Below are 17362 nucleotides of genomic sequence, written 5' to 3' on the forward strand. Positions count from 1 at the left end.
ATGCTTCAAGGCTGAGACCCTGGGAGGGCCTCGGGAAGTGGGAGATGGCCAAGCCAGCAGAGTGAGGCCCTGAGGGAACAAGGGACATGGGATGACCAAACCAACAGGGTAAGACAGCAGGAGGGCACAAGGGACGCGGGACCTGCGCCGGCCGGGGCAGCACGGGCAGAGGGGTCACGCGGCAGGCCGGGGCGCACCTCGAGGCCGCCCTCGCGGCAGCCCCTCGGCGCATTGTTCGCACCCCGCGTCCTTCTTGCTTCCGGGGGCCGCCGCGGGGAGGATTTGCCGCAGATGACATCAGCTGTGGATGCTGGAAAAGTGGCGGTGCGGAGATGCGCCGGCTCCCCCCCCTTCTTCTTCTTCTTCTCCTCCTCCTCCTCCTCCTCCTCCCCACCAGGTCCCTGCCCTGTACCGTCTCCGTATAAAAGCGCCGCCGCCTCCCCGCCCGCCCTCATTCCCTGCCTCCTGCGGAGCCGCCGCCGAGCGGCCCTTCTCCCCCCAGCGCTCCGGAGCCGCGGGGCGGAGCGGGGCGCCCGCGATGGCCACCGTGGTGGTGGTGGAAGTGGACTCGGAGCCCTCCTGTAGCATCCCCAACCCAACCTCCCTCTCGCCCAGCCTCTCGCACCGCTTCCTGGACAGCAAATTTTACCTACTGGTGGTCATCGGCGAGCTGGTGACCGAGGAGCACCTGCGGCGGGCTATCGCCAACATCAAGCGAGGTGAGGCGGCGGGGAGCGGGGCCGCCGCAGGCAGCGGCGCAGCCCTCCGGAGCACCCACCCCGCCGACGCCTTCCCCTCGGAAGCGGCCGCGGCGGGGTCCCCCGGCCCGGCGGGCCGTCGCGGAGGGCAGGCAGCCGCTCCCCATTTTTTCCCCTTCCGCGCGGGGAGAGCGGAGGAGCTGCCCGGGCTCGGCCGGCGGGGCGGGGGGCTCGGCTGGCGGGGCGGGGGGCCCGGCCGCCCCTTGCTCATGGTCGGGACGACACACACACACGGCACAGACACATGAGCTGCGAATGTCGTGGTCTCCGGTTTCTTCTTTTTATTTCACGAGGGGCTCGTCGTCCCGTCTGCGCGCACGCCCCTTCCGCCCCACCGGACTCGGAGGCCCCCCGTCGGGTGCGAGCGCCGAAGCCCCGTGCGGAGTCCGGCGGCGGCGGCTCCCTGCTGCCGCCCGCACAAAGATCCGCAGTCAGCTCGGCGCGTACCGCGCCCCGCTGTCCATCCCCAGGATGCAGCTAGCAGCGGGCGAAGGGAGCAAGCCCCCTCCTCACCACTGTTGGGGTGGAGGAGCTGGGACTGCGGCAGGAGCCGAGCGCCCCCAGCGCCGCCGATCCCATCTGCCCGGAGACAGCGGCGGGTGGGCGTGGCGCAGTCCGCACTGCGGTCCCTATGGCAGCTCGGAGCGGACAAAGGGCGTCCGCGCCGCCGAAAAAAACCCGCGTCTGGGGCTGGGGCGGCTGGGCTGCGGGGAGGCTGTTTGGCGTTTCCCTCGGTTCCCCAGCAAACCCCTGTCCTCCACCGCGAAACCAAATCAGCGGGATCCGGGGCGTTTTCCTTCTCAGTCGCAAAGACTCCCTGAGCAGGAATGCAGCTGTGCCTATTGTGTCTAACTTTCGGCAACGAGACTTTTCTCTTGGCTGGAGAATTTTTCAGTACCTAAGCATTATATGTACATATATATTTCAATAAAGAAAAAGATATGGGTAATAAGGCTAATACCTGAATGCTCAGCCTCATTGTCCTGCTATGGGATGCTATGACTCATTGTTTATTTGTCCTTTTTCTTAAGACAGGAATGTATCGCAAGTGAAATGACAGTTTTATAAGTTCTTGATGTGGTTTCTGATACAATAGATTGCAGTATACATGGAGAGGGGAAAAAAGCCCCATTGCCATAATAGTGGTATGAAGCACAAAGAAAATTATTGCTGGACCCTATAGTTTGTTAAACTCAATTGATACATGATTTTGTAACATATTTTTGTTCTGGGCTGGTGAAAATGGAAATATCAGAAACCTGCCATTGTTAGAAGGGAGAAAGAGACCTTGGAAAGGGGAATTGGTAGCAGCCTTGCCATGTAGGTGTGGTTCAGCAGTCCAGCTAGGACTTCATTTGTCTCTGTTGTTGTTTTCTCAATTATTGTTGCTTTAGTTGGCTATTTCTCTTGATTCTTTTTTCATGACTGTTTGTGGTAAAGGGCTGCCTCATCACAGCTAACCAGCTTCACCGTGACCTGTTCATCTTTATTGCTACCATTGTCTCCTAGGGAGAACTACTGAGGCAGATGCTTTGTCATTCAAAGCCTCTTCAGCATTGCACTTTCCTAATGCTATCTAATTTTTGGTTGTGTCAGAAGTAAATTGTCTGCATTTAATTAAATTATTAAAATTTATAGAGCAAATGGATAAAACTTATGCCCTCAAGACATTTGATGTCATCCTTCCTCTGAAGAAATGTTCTTCAGTCTCTTGAAGCTTCTATTATACAGTTGCTGCTGCATAGCTCTGTTGCTGCTACCTCTTGCCACTAAGCATAACACTCACAGTTTTAGATGTTCAGAGGGAATGCTTTGGCCTTTTTATTCATCATTTTGGATTAGAAGTCACCTCACTGCTCCTGGTGTCAGACGATCTGATTGGGATTTTGCCTGCTAGGAAAAAACCTTGATCAAATTTTGAGGTGCATTGTTCTGGATGAGTATGCTGGGAGTCTGAAGCTCTATCTGTATGAGGCAAATATGGGCTTGACTAATCTCTTTCTCATTGGAAAGTATGCTGTAGTCTGGAAAAAATCGCTTCTTTCAACCTGTATTCTCAACAGAGCCTTAAATGTGTTTAGGGTTCTTGATAACTGCCTCACTGTCTTCTCTGGTACATCTCCTAAGTACCATCACTGAAAAGTGTGGATTCATGTGCTGAACTGCAGCACAACGTGTCAAAGAAAACATCTGCTGATAACACATCAGTGGTGTGATGCTACGCAACCTGGTGGAATGCAGAGTCATTTCTTAATATATCATGAAGAGGGAATGGTGTGGAAAGCTGCATTTTCAATAATTACATTTAGGATGTCACTTTGCTAAGGGGGCAATCCTCCAACCCACCATCCACCAAAAAAGAAGGAGGAAGTGAAGAGAAAGCTTCAAGATTTTTCCACTGATTTGGTAGATGCCACTGGGTGTGCCCTGTCTGCTGTCTGATAAGTCCTGTGTCTAGTGGCATTGCACTCCTAAGTCTGCAGAAAGAAAGAAATAGCTCCAGTTCAGTCATACTTCCAGTAGTTACTTCCATGCTGTTAATGATATACATCATTGGATTGACCTTGGATTTTAGTTCCAGAATTACCTCTGTTCTACCCAAACCTGATTTGGTTATATAATGTATATAATACATTATACTACATTATAATGTATATGCATAATTTTTGCATCCAGAATGCTGAATCATGCAGCTGCAGATTTGGGATATTCTATCCAAATCCCAATTTCAGCTTCTAGGACTAATGTGTGCATGGTATGTCTAGGCTTTTTTTTTTTTTTTTTTTTTGCTTATTTATTTCACATCGAGTTCTGTATTTTGGACATTGCTTGGCTCAGCAGTCTGACTATGCCTAATCAGAATCTTATCCCTACTGCAAATTTGGATTCATGACAAAAGCAGCTAGGGGTGGATGGTGGACATATCCTATCATTAGCAGCATTGCTGAATCATAGTCCATATTGCTTAATTAACCTTTGGAAAGCTTTGTAGTCTCCCCACACAAGCTTGCTGTCAGAGGCCAGCGAGCTGTTTATCTTTTAGTTTCTTGAAGTTCAGCACTCATTCATTCAACGTACTTCAGCTTTGTGATCAATGTCAGTTTACTAGTCATAGTTTTCATATGCACTGTACATGCATAGTATTATATCATCTTTACTTTCTTGCTCTCAAATATTCTAACACCTGGAAAATGTTAAAGCCTGCTGAGCTGTATTTGTCTGCCAAAACTATGCTCCAAACATGCACCATATGGCCAAGAGATTTTTGAGAAATGAAAATAAGGAGACTTACAGAAGAGACTCACTGCTTATGCCTCTGAACAATGATGCATAACTCAGGAAGTGGAGGTGGCTGGTTATAGTTCAGTTATTTTTCTCTTGAGTGGTTATGAAACACACAGGCGATACTGTATTTCCAAATTTATTTAGTTTCAAATGGCAGCTACTTAATAGCTGGTAGCATATCCCAGTAAGAAAGTAAGAAGCATGCTCCTACCTTGACTGGGATGCTGACAAGGAAAAGCCCTGGATGAATTCTCCCTGAAGAGGCTTCAGGCTCTTGAGATGCAGATGTTCATATTTGCATGGAGAACCTACCCAGAGCTGCAATGGGAGACTGGCAGCACAGATCTGGTTTCTCTGCTCTTCCCCCTCTTTCTCCTCCTCATCCTTCAGCCCTACAATATGGCTTCTGCCAGTGCGAGGCTTGACATTTCTGCTGCCTTGAAAGAGAATAAAGCATGAGAGGCAGCACTGATAAAGTTTGCAGCCTGCAATCCTGACAGAGTTACCAGCAGAAGTGTTAGTGCTAGTCTCACAGTAAGGGGTTGGCCACACACCTCTTCAGGCATCTCCTCCACCCCAAAGGTACCAAACCCCAAAGTGATTTAACTCAACAATTTCATGCAAAGACATGGTCAGGCATGTGGGGAGGGGCTACTAACACTTCCTCACCTGCAGTCCCTTCTGCATTTGCCAGCTAATTTGTCTAAGTCTAATGATATTCCTTTAGGAAAAAAACTAAAACTCACTATAATGTTGGTGTTCAAAATCGCAGCAGTGCCTGGACTTACCAGTAGTGCAACTGCCTGCTCATTATTTTCAAAACAAAACAAGAAAGCTTATAGAAAAATATTAAAACATATTCTCCTGTTAATTTGTTGTGGTTTTGTGTTGTTTTTTTTTTTTTTTTTTAAATTTAGTCATCAAAATCTTATGGTAGGAAACTATAAATTTGTCTTTTGGCTGCAGTGATTTTTTTTTCCTGGTCAAATTTCAATCCTTAAAAATATATTTTGGAATAATACATTTTATGATCATATATGTGTCAAGTGTCTCACTTTCTAAGTAGCTGGGGGGAAAAACAGTAGGGAATAGAGATGTGATGTTTATTTTTTAAATGAAAAAAGATCAAGCGTGGCATTTTAAAATCTCAAAACTAGAATTTTGATATTTCATAAATAAAAGATCACAAATTTTAATTTAAAATATGGGATGCTTCAAAGCTTTTGAATGAAGAAGTCAGCAATTTGATACTTTGTATTTAAATATTAATTTGCAACATGCTGGGTGATGCTGTCTTCTTTTTTTCCTTGAAGGGACAAATATAATGGTCTTGCAATAGGGCTAAGGTATCCCCTGAATGATTCACTCTTTTCAGTTTTATAAATCAGTGTATTGCTATTTTAAAGTCAATTCCGGGACATCAGTAACTTCTCGTAATGTGGCTACTAGGATAGGGGAACCAGCAGTCTTAAAGCAGGGGCCTTAAAGTATTGTTACCTTTTGGAAAGGCAGATTTCCTTTTGCTTGTGACTGATCCCTGTCCAGAGTGCTTCTTCTGAGCACTCAGCACTTTGCAAAGGACAGCTGTGTGTCTTGAAAGGAAGAAAGACTGGTGTTGGAATTTAGAAATATGCAAATAACATGAATGTAAATGGAGAGATAATCAATTAAAACTTCCAGTGCTCATATATCAAGCTAGATGTGTTTTGCATTTTGAATTTTAGGAATCCAATCATGGGACACAAACTTGATTGAATGCAACTTGGATCAAGAACTGAAGCTTTTTGTGTCTCGCCATTCAGCTCGATTCTCTCCTGAAATTCGAGGTGAGTTTTTTGAAGTGTTTGACAAAGTTTTATTTTGTATGTTTTTTTTAAGAGCAGAATTAATAAATGCACTCAGGTATTGGATGGCCCACTTTCATTTGTGATTCTTTACAATGAATACTTTTTTCTTTCTTTTAAAATATGGCTTGAAAATTATAATTTGTTTTAACTTTCTGACAACAGGAAATGTCTGAAACTTTAAAATAATCAGCCTTTTAGGTTAGCTTCATGTATCTCACCATGATTACTTTGGCAGTAGACGTTAGTTTTAGGACCCCATTAAAGTTAAGTGAAACTCACTTTTTGACTGAACAGTTTGTTCATGTAGCACAAATCTAGTAGTCCTGGAGACTGAAGCTGTTCCTCACTGTGGTAGGTAGAGCACATACAGAAAATAACCTGAAAGGTTAGCTCTACAGTTTGATAAAGCCAGAAATGGTGTCATGGCTGTTGTATGAGTGTGGCTCAAGCCCCATGTTTGTCCCCAAAGGGCTTGGACTTTTCTCTTTCTTGGTATGGAAAAGCTGAGGGGTAGAGGGTCTACCTTGACTCACAGGAACTTTCTTTGGCTTGTATGAAGAAATTAGAACTTTACAGGGCTCATGAGACTAAATCTCTCCTGCTGCCTTTTCTTCAAGCCTGTCCTTCCTTTAGAGGATTCATAAAATAAATAAAAAACCCAACAATTTTGTGAAGTGAAAAATTTGGTTTTATTCTGAGTGCATGGGAATCAAGTGTTTAGTAAGTTTTCTAACATCTTGTTACTTTAACACAAATGCTGAGTATGTGTGAAATTAATCTTGGTTTTCATATAAAAATATATAGCCTTCTCCAAGGAGTATTAGGTTGCTTTCATTGGTGAAATTATTGTGGCCATGTGCACATTGACTAGTACAACCTAGTATTGATGAATGTTATAAATTCTGGCTTCAGGAACATCTCTGAAGTATGCTGAAAAGGGCTATGAAATGTTGTATCATACTTCTGCATCACATTCCTAGGGTCAGTTGCTATACGCTATTGACAAAGAGATCCTGACGTCTTGCTAGCATGACAGCATTGACCTGATGGTCTTGACTATTGTACCAAAATGTTTTGTGTAACTAATTCTTCCTCTTGCAGCATAGATTATAGCAGATTTTGCCATATCTCCCTATATCTATAGAGAGTAAAACATTGCCAGATTTAAGAAAAAAATATACCTTTATGATTCTTTCCCTGGTTTGTAAAACAACAGAACCAACACAATAATACTCAGTGTGAAGATTTAGGGTCAAGGCATGTAGTTCCTGAATTACATAGAAGTAAACTCAGGCCTAGAATACATCTTTCATTTCAATTTAAATGTCATGAAGCCAATTCAACTTCTCAGTGGCATCAGTTGCCTTGTTTTACAGAGAGGGTATTCTAATAAGTGAAATTAGCAGAATTTATCTTTAAGGAATGCAATATGCAATGCACCTCATTTTTAACATGTATGTGTTTTATTTTAAAACTTCAGGAAAAAAAAAGATCTTGTGCTTCTTGTTTAGCCAAAATATTCCAGTGTGTCTAGGGGTTTTTTTGCTGTCTTGTTTAGATGATACCTCTTGATAGCATTGCATGAATTAAAATAAAGCAAATGCTCTGCTTTCATATGATAAATGAAATAAGATTGTGCACTTCTTTTTTTTAACAGAAAGATTATAGGATCCTCTAGGAATTTTTCTCTAGGAATTGTATTTTTGGTTGGGTTTTTTTTGTTTGTCTAGACTTGCCTATTTAGTCTGTCATTGTGTTGAATTGCAGCTTAATTGCATGTGACTGGAATTCATCAACATCTCTATGACAAGCAGTAATGAACGTGTTTTTCAGCATTGTTCAATCTTTAAACAATAAGCTGCCGAAATCTATGTTGAAAGCATTAAGGGAGCCTGAAACCGGGAAAGAGGGAACATCCAGGAATAAAGCTAGCCCTCTTGACCAATTTAATTTCTCAGATTTTGTGGAGAAGCCCATTGACACCTTCAGAATCCCACTGCACACATCAGAGGACAATATTTTAGTCTCTCTAGTCTCTCTGTGGTTCTCTGATGTTGAATCTGCATGAGGCTCCTTTGTGTCTTCTCTACTGTTTGATAAGAAGGAGGGTTTTTTCTTGCCATTTGTTAATAAAATTTCATAATGTTTGATTTCTGTTCAACAAATGTTGAATTTTGAGTGTTTAACCAGGGAAACTGGCAACATTTATACTAAAGAGATGATTGTAAGTACGTATTCTGTTATGGTCCCAAACTCAGAAATTCTCTGGAATTTGGGTAACTAGGTGACCTCTTGTCCAAGGAAAGTATTCATCCAAGATGATGGGATAGTCTGTGGGATTTAATTAAACAGCCTTTTTTTCAGTCTTTTGAGACTGAATTCTTTGTGCGACTCAAACATAGGGGCAGTTTACTCTTGAGGAAGGGTAGAGTCATTTAGTGTGTCTGCACAGCTCTTAGTATAGTGAGGTCTGACTACTGGCTGAAGCCATTTTGATTATAATGTTTAATTATGGTAATTGCAGTGCCAATTCAGTACATGCTTGTATGCTTCTCAAAGCAGCTTGAGGATACACACAGCAGCAATGTAAAGGGTAGGACTCTTTCTCCAAAAGGAAGCTTGGAGGAAACAGGGCCAACCCTGTCCCCATGCCATATGCCTGCACTGTCGAAGGAGAGACATGCAAGAGAATGTCTGTCAAAGCATTTGTGTGTTTTCAGTTGAGGAATCTGAGGTCTAATCCTTCTCCATGTGTAGTGAATAGCAGTGTACATATTGATATTGCAGGGAGCATGACCGGATCCCAACACTCTTTTTGTGCTCTTATCAAGGGAATGGATTGTCACAGTGGTATTTGTGCATAGTATATTCGGCTGCTGGGTAATTTATGGATGATTTATGATTCCCTGAAAAATAGGATTCAGAATGGAAATGCCAGCAGATCTTTTCTGATACCTTGTAAAGCAGCTGAGTTAGCAGACTCCTTAATAATACCAAATCTTGCAAAGATGTTGTTGTCAGGTGCTGGTAAAAAATGAGTAACAGAGCTTATTAACTGGTTGCCAAGACAACAGGCAACATGACTTAAAATGGGTACTCCAGTGCTTGCCTCTGTTTTCTCTGTCATGTACTGATGATAACTTCCATCTTATGTTAACTTCACAAGGACAAAAAATTCAAACAATGAGTTGTAACATGTGCTGGAAAAGGAACTGTGTATCTGGTAGTGAGGCAGAGCAAGTGGAGAGTCTTGGAAAAAGCTCTGTTGAAATTGCAGCTGTTGCTACCATTCTTAATTAAAAAAAGTTTCAGCCGCATAAAGCTGAATATACTGCTTCACAAAAGACCGAGTAAAAGGATTTTGTGTGTGGATGAAGCCATTGAGGGCCCTTCTGCAAGACTTCCACACCTGCTGTTTTGTCCCTCAGCTTCCACCTGGGGACACTTCACTGTTTCATTGGTGTGTATTCAAGTCCTTGTCTAGATTAAAATCTGTTTTATTTCAATAGCTGTGCAATAGCTAGTCACCCCAAATCTTCTAAGAAGTACTGTTCAAGCAATGCACTGTGGCTACTTTGTATTTTGTCCTGTTGTTATGAAGAACATGGATCTGTGGAAGGCACGTTTCCTATCTGAGCAGTACCAGAAGGTCTCCTGTTGCCCATAAGTCAGCGGACTGGCTTAAGTGAGTCCTTCTTTACCTGTGCCCAAGACTTTATTTTCACCAGCCTGCATATGGCCAGGGAGGACCTTGGCAAAGTGCAAGACATGTTTGGTGTCCCCTCAGCAGCTGCTTACCTCAGCAGCGGCAGTGGGCTTGCCTCCTTCAGGCATCCTAGAGAAGGCCGCTGTTCTTTGAAACTGTCGTTACCCCAAAAAGCCTTAACAGCTTTCATTCTGGAAGTTACCATTTCAAAAGTTACAATTAAGGATTGTTAGTATCTGGGAATTTTGGTCATCAATACCCATAACTCCATAGTTTGCCAAAATGCTGAATAGTCCTATTGCTTTTGTCAAAGCAGATCTACGCCCAGTTAATATCATGCCTAGTAGCTTGCAATATCAGCTCATGGAGTCGCTGATAAAATCCCAAAGGGCATGGTTTTAGTGCTATATTACTGAAAACTGTAGTTAATCAAAATTTGTCAAGTAAGAGGATATAGGTACTTGAGCAAAACGTATCACTTACTTAAAATGAAATACACAAAAAAAAGAACTAAGAAGTCAAGGCCAGATTTCTCAACCGGTATCTGAGCACCATCACTAAGCGCCTAGGAATTAATTCAGCTTAAAAACTCAAGTAGTCTGGTATGCACATTTACGGGAACCTATAAATATGATTCTACAGCTATTAGAGACTATGATAGCTGGAATAGCTATTCAGTGGAGTCATTTATCAGTGGTCCTGGCTAACCGGGGAGGTCCCAGTTGACTGGAGGTTAGCAAATGTGACGCCCATCTACAAGAAGGGCCGGAAGGAGGATCCAGGGAACTACAGGCCTGTCAGCCTGACCTTGGTGCCAGGGAAGGTTATGGAGCAGATCATCTTGAGCACCATCACGCAGCATGTACAGGACACCCAGGGGATGAGGTCCACTCAGCATGGGTTTAGGAAAGGCAGGTCCTGCTTGACTAACCTGATCTCCTTCTATGACAAGGTGACCCGCTTAGTGGAAGAGGGAAAAGCTGTGGATGTTGTCTACCTGGACTTTAGTAAGGCCTTTGACACTGTTTCCCACAGCATTCCCCTGGAGAAACTGGCTGTTCATGGCTTGGACGAGCGTACTCTTTGCTGGGTAAAAAACTGGCTGGATGGCCAGGCCCAAAGAGTTGTGGTGAATGGAGTTAAATCCATTAGGCCAAGGCCAATTGTATGAGGTTCAACAAGGCTAAAAGTGCTGGGTCCTGCACTTGGGTCACAACAACCCCATGCAATGCTACAGGCTGGGGGAAGAGTGGCTGGAGAGCTGCCCAGCAGAAAAGGACCTGGGGGTGTTGGTCGACAGCTGGCTGAACATGAGCCAGCAGTGTGCTCAGGTGGCCAAGAGGGCCAATGGCATCCTAGCTTGTATCAGGAACAGTGTGGCCAGCAGGACTAGGGAAGCGATCATCCCCCTGTACTCGGCACTGGTGAGGCCACACCTTGAATACTATGTTCGGTTTTGGGCCCCTCACTACAAGAAAGACATTGAGGTGCTGGAGCATGTCCAAAGAAGGACAACGAAGTTGGTGAAGGGTCTAGAGCACAAGTCTTATGAGGAGCTTATTATCAGCTAATAAATTGTTGCGCTTCTGTGACAATCATTCTGGCACTGACTTCCATTTCTGCTTTTTTTTCAGGAATGATCTCAAAGAAAATTAGCTTGAATTTACATTACTGCCAAAACACCAGTACCTGCTGATGCTAAGCTGTTAGCATGAATCAGCAAAATGACTCAGAGGTTATTTTTAAATGCCTCATATCACAAGTACGTACAATGAGTTCACTTGTCTTAGAATAGCCCATATTTTATGGGAACAGGTTTTTGACCTGTGCGAGGCAGTTATCAGAGGCATGGGATTAAGTTAGTGGTGAATAACGATAGAATTTTAACTCCATTATGAAATTTGAATCCCCATTCCTTTTTATTAGAATGATAATTCAGCATACCTAATTGTATATTCTTATTTTGTTAAGGGTTATTTAACAAATACTTGCAGAATTATAGTTCTTAATTTGCCCCTTACAAGACTCCTCAATCTTTCTTTGTTAACATTTTGTCTATGATGTTGAATGTCTGAAACTGAAGATGTAAACAATATTTTATTTTTGTCCCTTGCCCAGTATCATTTACAGGTGACCTACCTCTCATCTCTTCCATCATGAATTTATAATAAATGTTTAACTAGAACATAATTGCCTTTTTTTTTGTCTAGTTTCTGGTTGTCATGGGCAACATTTTTCTCAGATGCCTGTTTTTCTTTCTAAGATTTATCTTTTTTAATTTCCTGGATTTTCTGTTACTTTCTGGTACTGTTTATCAATGACTTGAGAGAAATATTAAATGTTTGTAATTGGACTTTATAATGAGAAAAGACTTGATCCAAAGGCTACTGAAATAACTGGATTGGGCTTTGTATCAAGCCTTAAAAATTAGAGGAAATATTATCTAGTATTTTTAAGGTAGAACAAAGACCAAATTTTCACATAAAGAGGGAGAAAGGGAAAATTTTAACTTCTATTTCTTGTCAGATAAAAATGGTGTTTTATTCACAGTGTTTTGCCTTCCATTGTATTCAGTAATAGGACCAGACCCAGCCTTTGTTGGGAAGAAGAGTTTAGATGCTCCTTGTCTCTAGACTGAGTATAATGGGGAGCATATGTTCGTCCCTGTTGCCAAACATAGCATGAGATGTGTCACCGTAACTGCTGCCATCAGCCTCACAACAGCATGGGGAGCTCCAGCCATCATCTACCTTGTGGAGTCAAATGCAGAAAGCATTGCAAGAGATGCATTAGTGCTGGCTGCAGATCCAGGTGCTCCTGTCTGTTGACTGCTGGGAGTATCCCATAGTACCTCATAGTCCGTATGAGTAGGTAGGGAAGATATGCAGTTTAGTCAGTAATAGTGACAAATAGAAAGCTGGATAGTTCTGTAAGAGACCCATGCTTTTGCATCAAACCCCCAGATGGTCCCACCAAAAAGACATGATGGGTACTTTTGGCTTGTAGTCGCTGGTTGCAATCTGTTCCTAGAGTTGAGAAGAAAAGCCAGTGCTCCTGATGAACTGGGTTTGCATGCTGTCTGTGTGGGGTCTGTGTGTGCAGCATAGACTCATAAATGTAAGGACATGATTTTTCTGGTTCCTGGCTGTTCTACTGGTTGGAATTAGTCTGTTTATGATTCAAAATCAGTTGCCAATACAAGACAAAATTAAGTTAAAATTATATAAAAATGATAACTAAGCCTTGTATTCAGAAATGAATTTGTGTGAATTTCAGTATTATTTTGATGTTGCAACTTTATGTACTTTGGTACTTGAGAGCTTGTCTATAATGGTGAGATGAGTCATTCTCCTGTGTCCCTATGTCCCTGTCTCCTGTATAGCTGTATGTGGGAGATTCTGCCTGTCAGAACTGTGGGAAGCTTAGGGTTTTATTTAAAAAACAAACAAACAAACCACCAAAAAAATACCCCCCAAAAAAAACCTTTCCAAGGAGGTAAACCAAGTTCTTAGTGGTATAATCTTAGGCTGTGTAATCTCTGAGTGACTCTAATGAGCTATGGAGACTTTCACCTGGAAGTCAACTCCCCCTTGCTGAGCTAGGCAGCCTTTGGAAGCTGTCCCAATTTTATGGCAGTTCTGTAGCTCTTCTGGTGAAAAGACCGATCCCAGCTTCAGCTCCCATGTCTTGAGTCACAAATAAGCTTTTCTAAGTCTTGTAAGCTCTTTGTGGTGGATTGACCCTGGCCAGCAGCCAAGCACCCGCACAGCTGCTCACATCCCCCCCCCGAGAGACTAGAAAGAGCAAAAGCAAGAAAACTCATGGGTCAAGAGCTCAGATTCTAAAAGTTCATTAGACTTGGAAGATTTAAATATTTTTCAATACTAATTAGGTTTTTGTACATTTAACATTTCCTAACAACTTTGTAAGTTTTAATCTTTCTGTCCACTTTTTCAATAATTGCATTACAGAATGCCATTCTTCTTATATTTCTAATCCACTATATATATAGAGAAGTTTGAAATGGTCTTTTGTTTGCTTTTTATTGTGCCCTAAAATGTGAACTGCTGGATCAAATGAAAATCAAACCACTTTTCAACAGAACACATGGAAGACATGGAAGTCACCAGAAAGAAATCCAAATGGAGATGTTGTATTATTTAAGTGACTCTTTAGAAGTAAGGATAGGATCCTTTGATCAGCAGAGACAGCACTGTCTCAAGTGCATAAATAGTTTGGCTGCACCAATTGTATTCCTGAAGAGTCCCTAGTGGGAATAGTTGCTCTGCACCTAACAACCCTCTATACCTATTAAAGCCTGTAATTACAACAGGAATTACAATTTGTAGGGGTTTATCATGTAGAAGGAGACCTTGCTGACATTCTCATTTCATGTTGAACAGGAGGATCTGATTGTATTAATCTGTTAAGAAGAGCTGTTGCCTTGCTACAGTGGGGGAAACCCATTTACTGGGCTATGCTAATGGGTGTGGGTACTCCACAACCATTTATTGACAGTAATCGCAGGAAAGAGGAGATGCAAAGCATTCCGATTTCCTTAAACAGTATAGACTTACTCTTCAGTCCATTGAACAGTATAATACGATCATGCTTTAGAACCGTACTTACCTAAAAAGGTGTAGTTTTGACCTCTGGATTGTTTCATGGCCTGTGTGCTCCCTCTGTAATTAAATTAGTTTAAACTAAAAGCAAATTCCAGACCAAGGAATCAGTTTCTTGCAGAGAATCTGGAAGAAACTTAGAGATTTACTTTGTTTTACGAGTGTCTACTTTTTTTAGTTTTGCACAGCATGTTATAGATTTGCAGAGTTGATGTTCTTCTAACTTTCAGTCCATTCCGAACTTGATTCTTTTTCCCTGCTGATGTTGGACACAGCTGGGCATCTATGAAATTACTTGTGTCCTCCTGTGCTTTTCAGGCCTTCCTAAGTACTCTGAGAGTCAAATGAGTTTTTAACACAGTGCCTGCTGCTTTCCAGGGACATGGTAGTTAGTGTGGTGTGTTCAGCCCAGGACAATGTTCAGTCCTGGCATGGTAACACTTTGTCCCTTCTTGTCTTGACTTGTAGTCACAAAAAAGCAGGGATGACTTTAAAAGAAGGGGCCACTCTAAAAGCTTTTTTTTTCCACTATCAGAAGTGAAAGAGTAGTGGTGCAAGGCAGCCCTATGTAGAGCTACCCTACCAGCACCAGATGAGCTGGTATCTCTACCCAGGACAGTGCAGCCCCAGACTTCAGTCCTTGGGAGCAGAATGATCACATCAGTTAAGGTGGTCTCTCAGAAGACCATCAGGAGGGATTATCTTCCTCATCACATCAGTATTTAGCTTTGCCACAGCACTGTGTTGGCAGGGCTCTACTGCCATGTTTCAGAGACAGCTTTGGTGTCTCTGCAAGGGCAGTTTTTGCATGGACAAAGTATAGATCAAAGACTTTATTCTGTGACACTGACATCTGAAACTATTTTTCCCTTTTTCCTGATTTATTTTTTTGTTTCTTCAGTTTATTTTAGAAGTTGTATCCTATTCCCTTCTGCTTCCCTAAAATGAGTGAAATGCAGAGTTTTGATATTAGCAGATGTTTTCAAGACTTACAGAGAAGCTTGTGTCCATCCTAGATGACACTTCCTTTTCTTCCTTTCCCTGTTGCTGTTCCTCCTGCAGTCTTCCTATATGTCACAGTAAGTCAAGGTGATTTAGTGGTAAAATGTGAATGGTACCTTGTCAGTACTGGCACTTCCAGGCTTGCTCCCTTTCTTGGAACCACACTGCAGCTAACAACAAAGGAATTTTTACTTTTTAAAGAAAGAGATGAGTTTAGAAAAAGCTGTAGTCAGGGACGTCTTTGCTCCCAAATGATGTTTTGTAGTCATCTAATACTACTCCTGGCTTCCCTCTGCTATTAAATACGTTGGAGGCTACTTCTGGCACTTCCAACTTTTTTTTGGTCTTCCTTTTGAGCATATTGCTGTCTCTCTGTCAGTGATTGTTACTTTAATTTAGGCAGTGGTCAGATTAGATTTAGACCAAAGTCCTTTCTGAAACCCACCAAATATTACTCCCTGTAATATTCTCCCACCAAATATTAGTAATGTACTCCCCACCAAATATTACTGCATATCTGTTACTTGCAAAGATGGGACACTCTCAGAGAATATTGGTTCAATATTAGGCCAACTGTTTTTCATTAGATAGTCTAGGTAACCTGGTTGTTGGCTAGGTGTGGACTGGACACAATACAAAATCTCATCAATAATTGCAAAAAAAATATAAAATGTTTTCAAACCAGCAGAGATATAGCTTAAGTGGATCTGCCTTTCTTGCCATAGTGCTATGACAACAGTTATTGCTTTGTAAGTGGAGTTAATAGGACAAATATTCTCCACCAAGGTGACTATTTGTGATCAAATCACGAAATGGCTGTGTAAAGCTTGGAATCGGGGTTGCTATAGCTGACAGCACAATAACAAACAGTTTCACTGCTGAGTTTGATGCTTTTGCAGATTTTAGCATCAAAGGCTTAGACACTGAATATTCTCACCAAACATTTAAAGAAGTCTTGAGAGTTATTTTTTGAGATTCTGTGAAATAAGAGGCATCATAGGAAAGTAAAAGGAATCTCAGTCTTGCAGCTCTATTAATATTTTCTCATTATCTCTGATGTCTTTTAAATTGTTACTATTTTCAAACATTACCCTTTTCTGGTACAAAATTAATTTGTAATAATATTAATGAGGTTCAAAACTCATTCCCAGCAAAGTTTCTACATAAAATTCAGCATCATATCATGGAGTTACAACTACTTGATTTAAAAAAAAAAAGTGAAATGAGCAATTTAAAAAAACCAAACACTAAAACCCAAGAAACTAACAAGCCACATCATATTTTCTTACCCTTTCCCTTTTTTGGAAATAGCCTGCCATGGAATTATGCTCACTCATGCTTTTTTGCCAGTAGATGGCATTCTCAGTGCCCATACTCATTGCTGTGCAGTAAACGAGCACATACTAAAACCAGTATGAATACTTCTCTACTGTTTTTAGATCGTAGTACTTAATGTGATACATATATTTCTATTTTGCTCTGAGATCTTTCTTGGAGTTTAAATTTCAGACAATTCAGATCTGTTGACTTTGAAGGACGAATCCCTCAATGTGAAATCAGATCTCTCATAGAAGCAGAATATAGCTTAGGCAGGGCAAGAGCTCTCACAGTTTGAAGACCACAAATAGTGATCATTTATGAAAATGCTTAACATTACATTAACTCTGCAGAGCCAGTAGGGAAAAAAGCAAGACTATTATACATATGGCTATATTTGTGCATAAATTAATGCATGCTGTAGATATATCTGAGGAAATACTTGTTAAATTAGCCTTACGGATCATGTATTCTCTGTATTGTCAGAATGCCTCTAACAGACCTGAGCTTCCTCTGTTTTGAAGCTGCAGTATAACCACACCAAGACGTATAGTAGTGCCTCTTCTCCCTTGCTGAATTTCGAGCACAACATGAAATAAAAGACCTGAGACCTAAGCAAGTAGACTCTGACTCACTTGTCAAGTTTAGTATATCTCAGTTTTTTCCCCTGTCTCAGTCTGTGGTATGACTGTCTGTTAAGATTATAGGAATACAGTAGCATGTAGTTTGACAAAGCATTTCAGTATTGTCTACCTAAAAATACTTGTTCATACAAGTTAAATCCCAGTGTGGCCTTTTGCCTTTCTTAGGGATGGAAAAACAATC

General features: G+C 41.9%; 1 protein-coding gene across 1 annotated transcript in view; it reads left to right on the forward strand.

Annotated features, from left to right (window-relative positions):
• Positions 1 to 538: 538 nt before the first annotated feature.
• Positions 539 to 17362, forward strand: part of LOC309601903 (microtubule-associated protein 1B-like) — a gene marked incomplete at both ends in the record, with an annotated part of 56379 nt that continues 39555 nt past the window's right edge. Inside the window, 2 exons of the mRNA XM_082335162.1 lie at positions 539 to 719; positions 5768 to 5869. Of these exons, the coding sequence (XP_082191288.1) occupies positions 539 to 719; positions 5768 to 5869 (283 nt within the window). The remainder of the gene's footprint in view (positions 720 to 5767; positions 5870 to 17362) is intronic.

Source organism: Platalea leucorodia (assembly GCF_965183815.1).
Source record: "Platalea leucorodia genome assembly, chromosome: W".
In the NCBI taxonomy this organism is placed as follows: Eukaryota; Metazoa; Chordata; class Aves; order Pelecaniformes; family Threskiornithidae; genus Platalea; species Platalea leucorodia.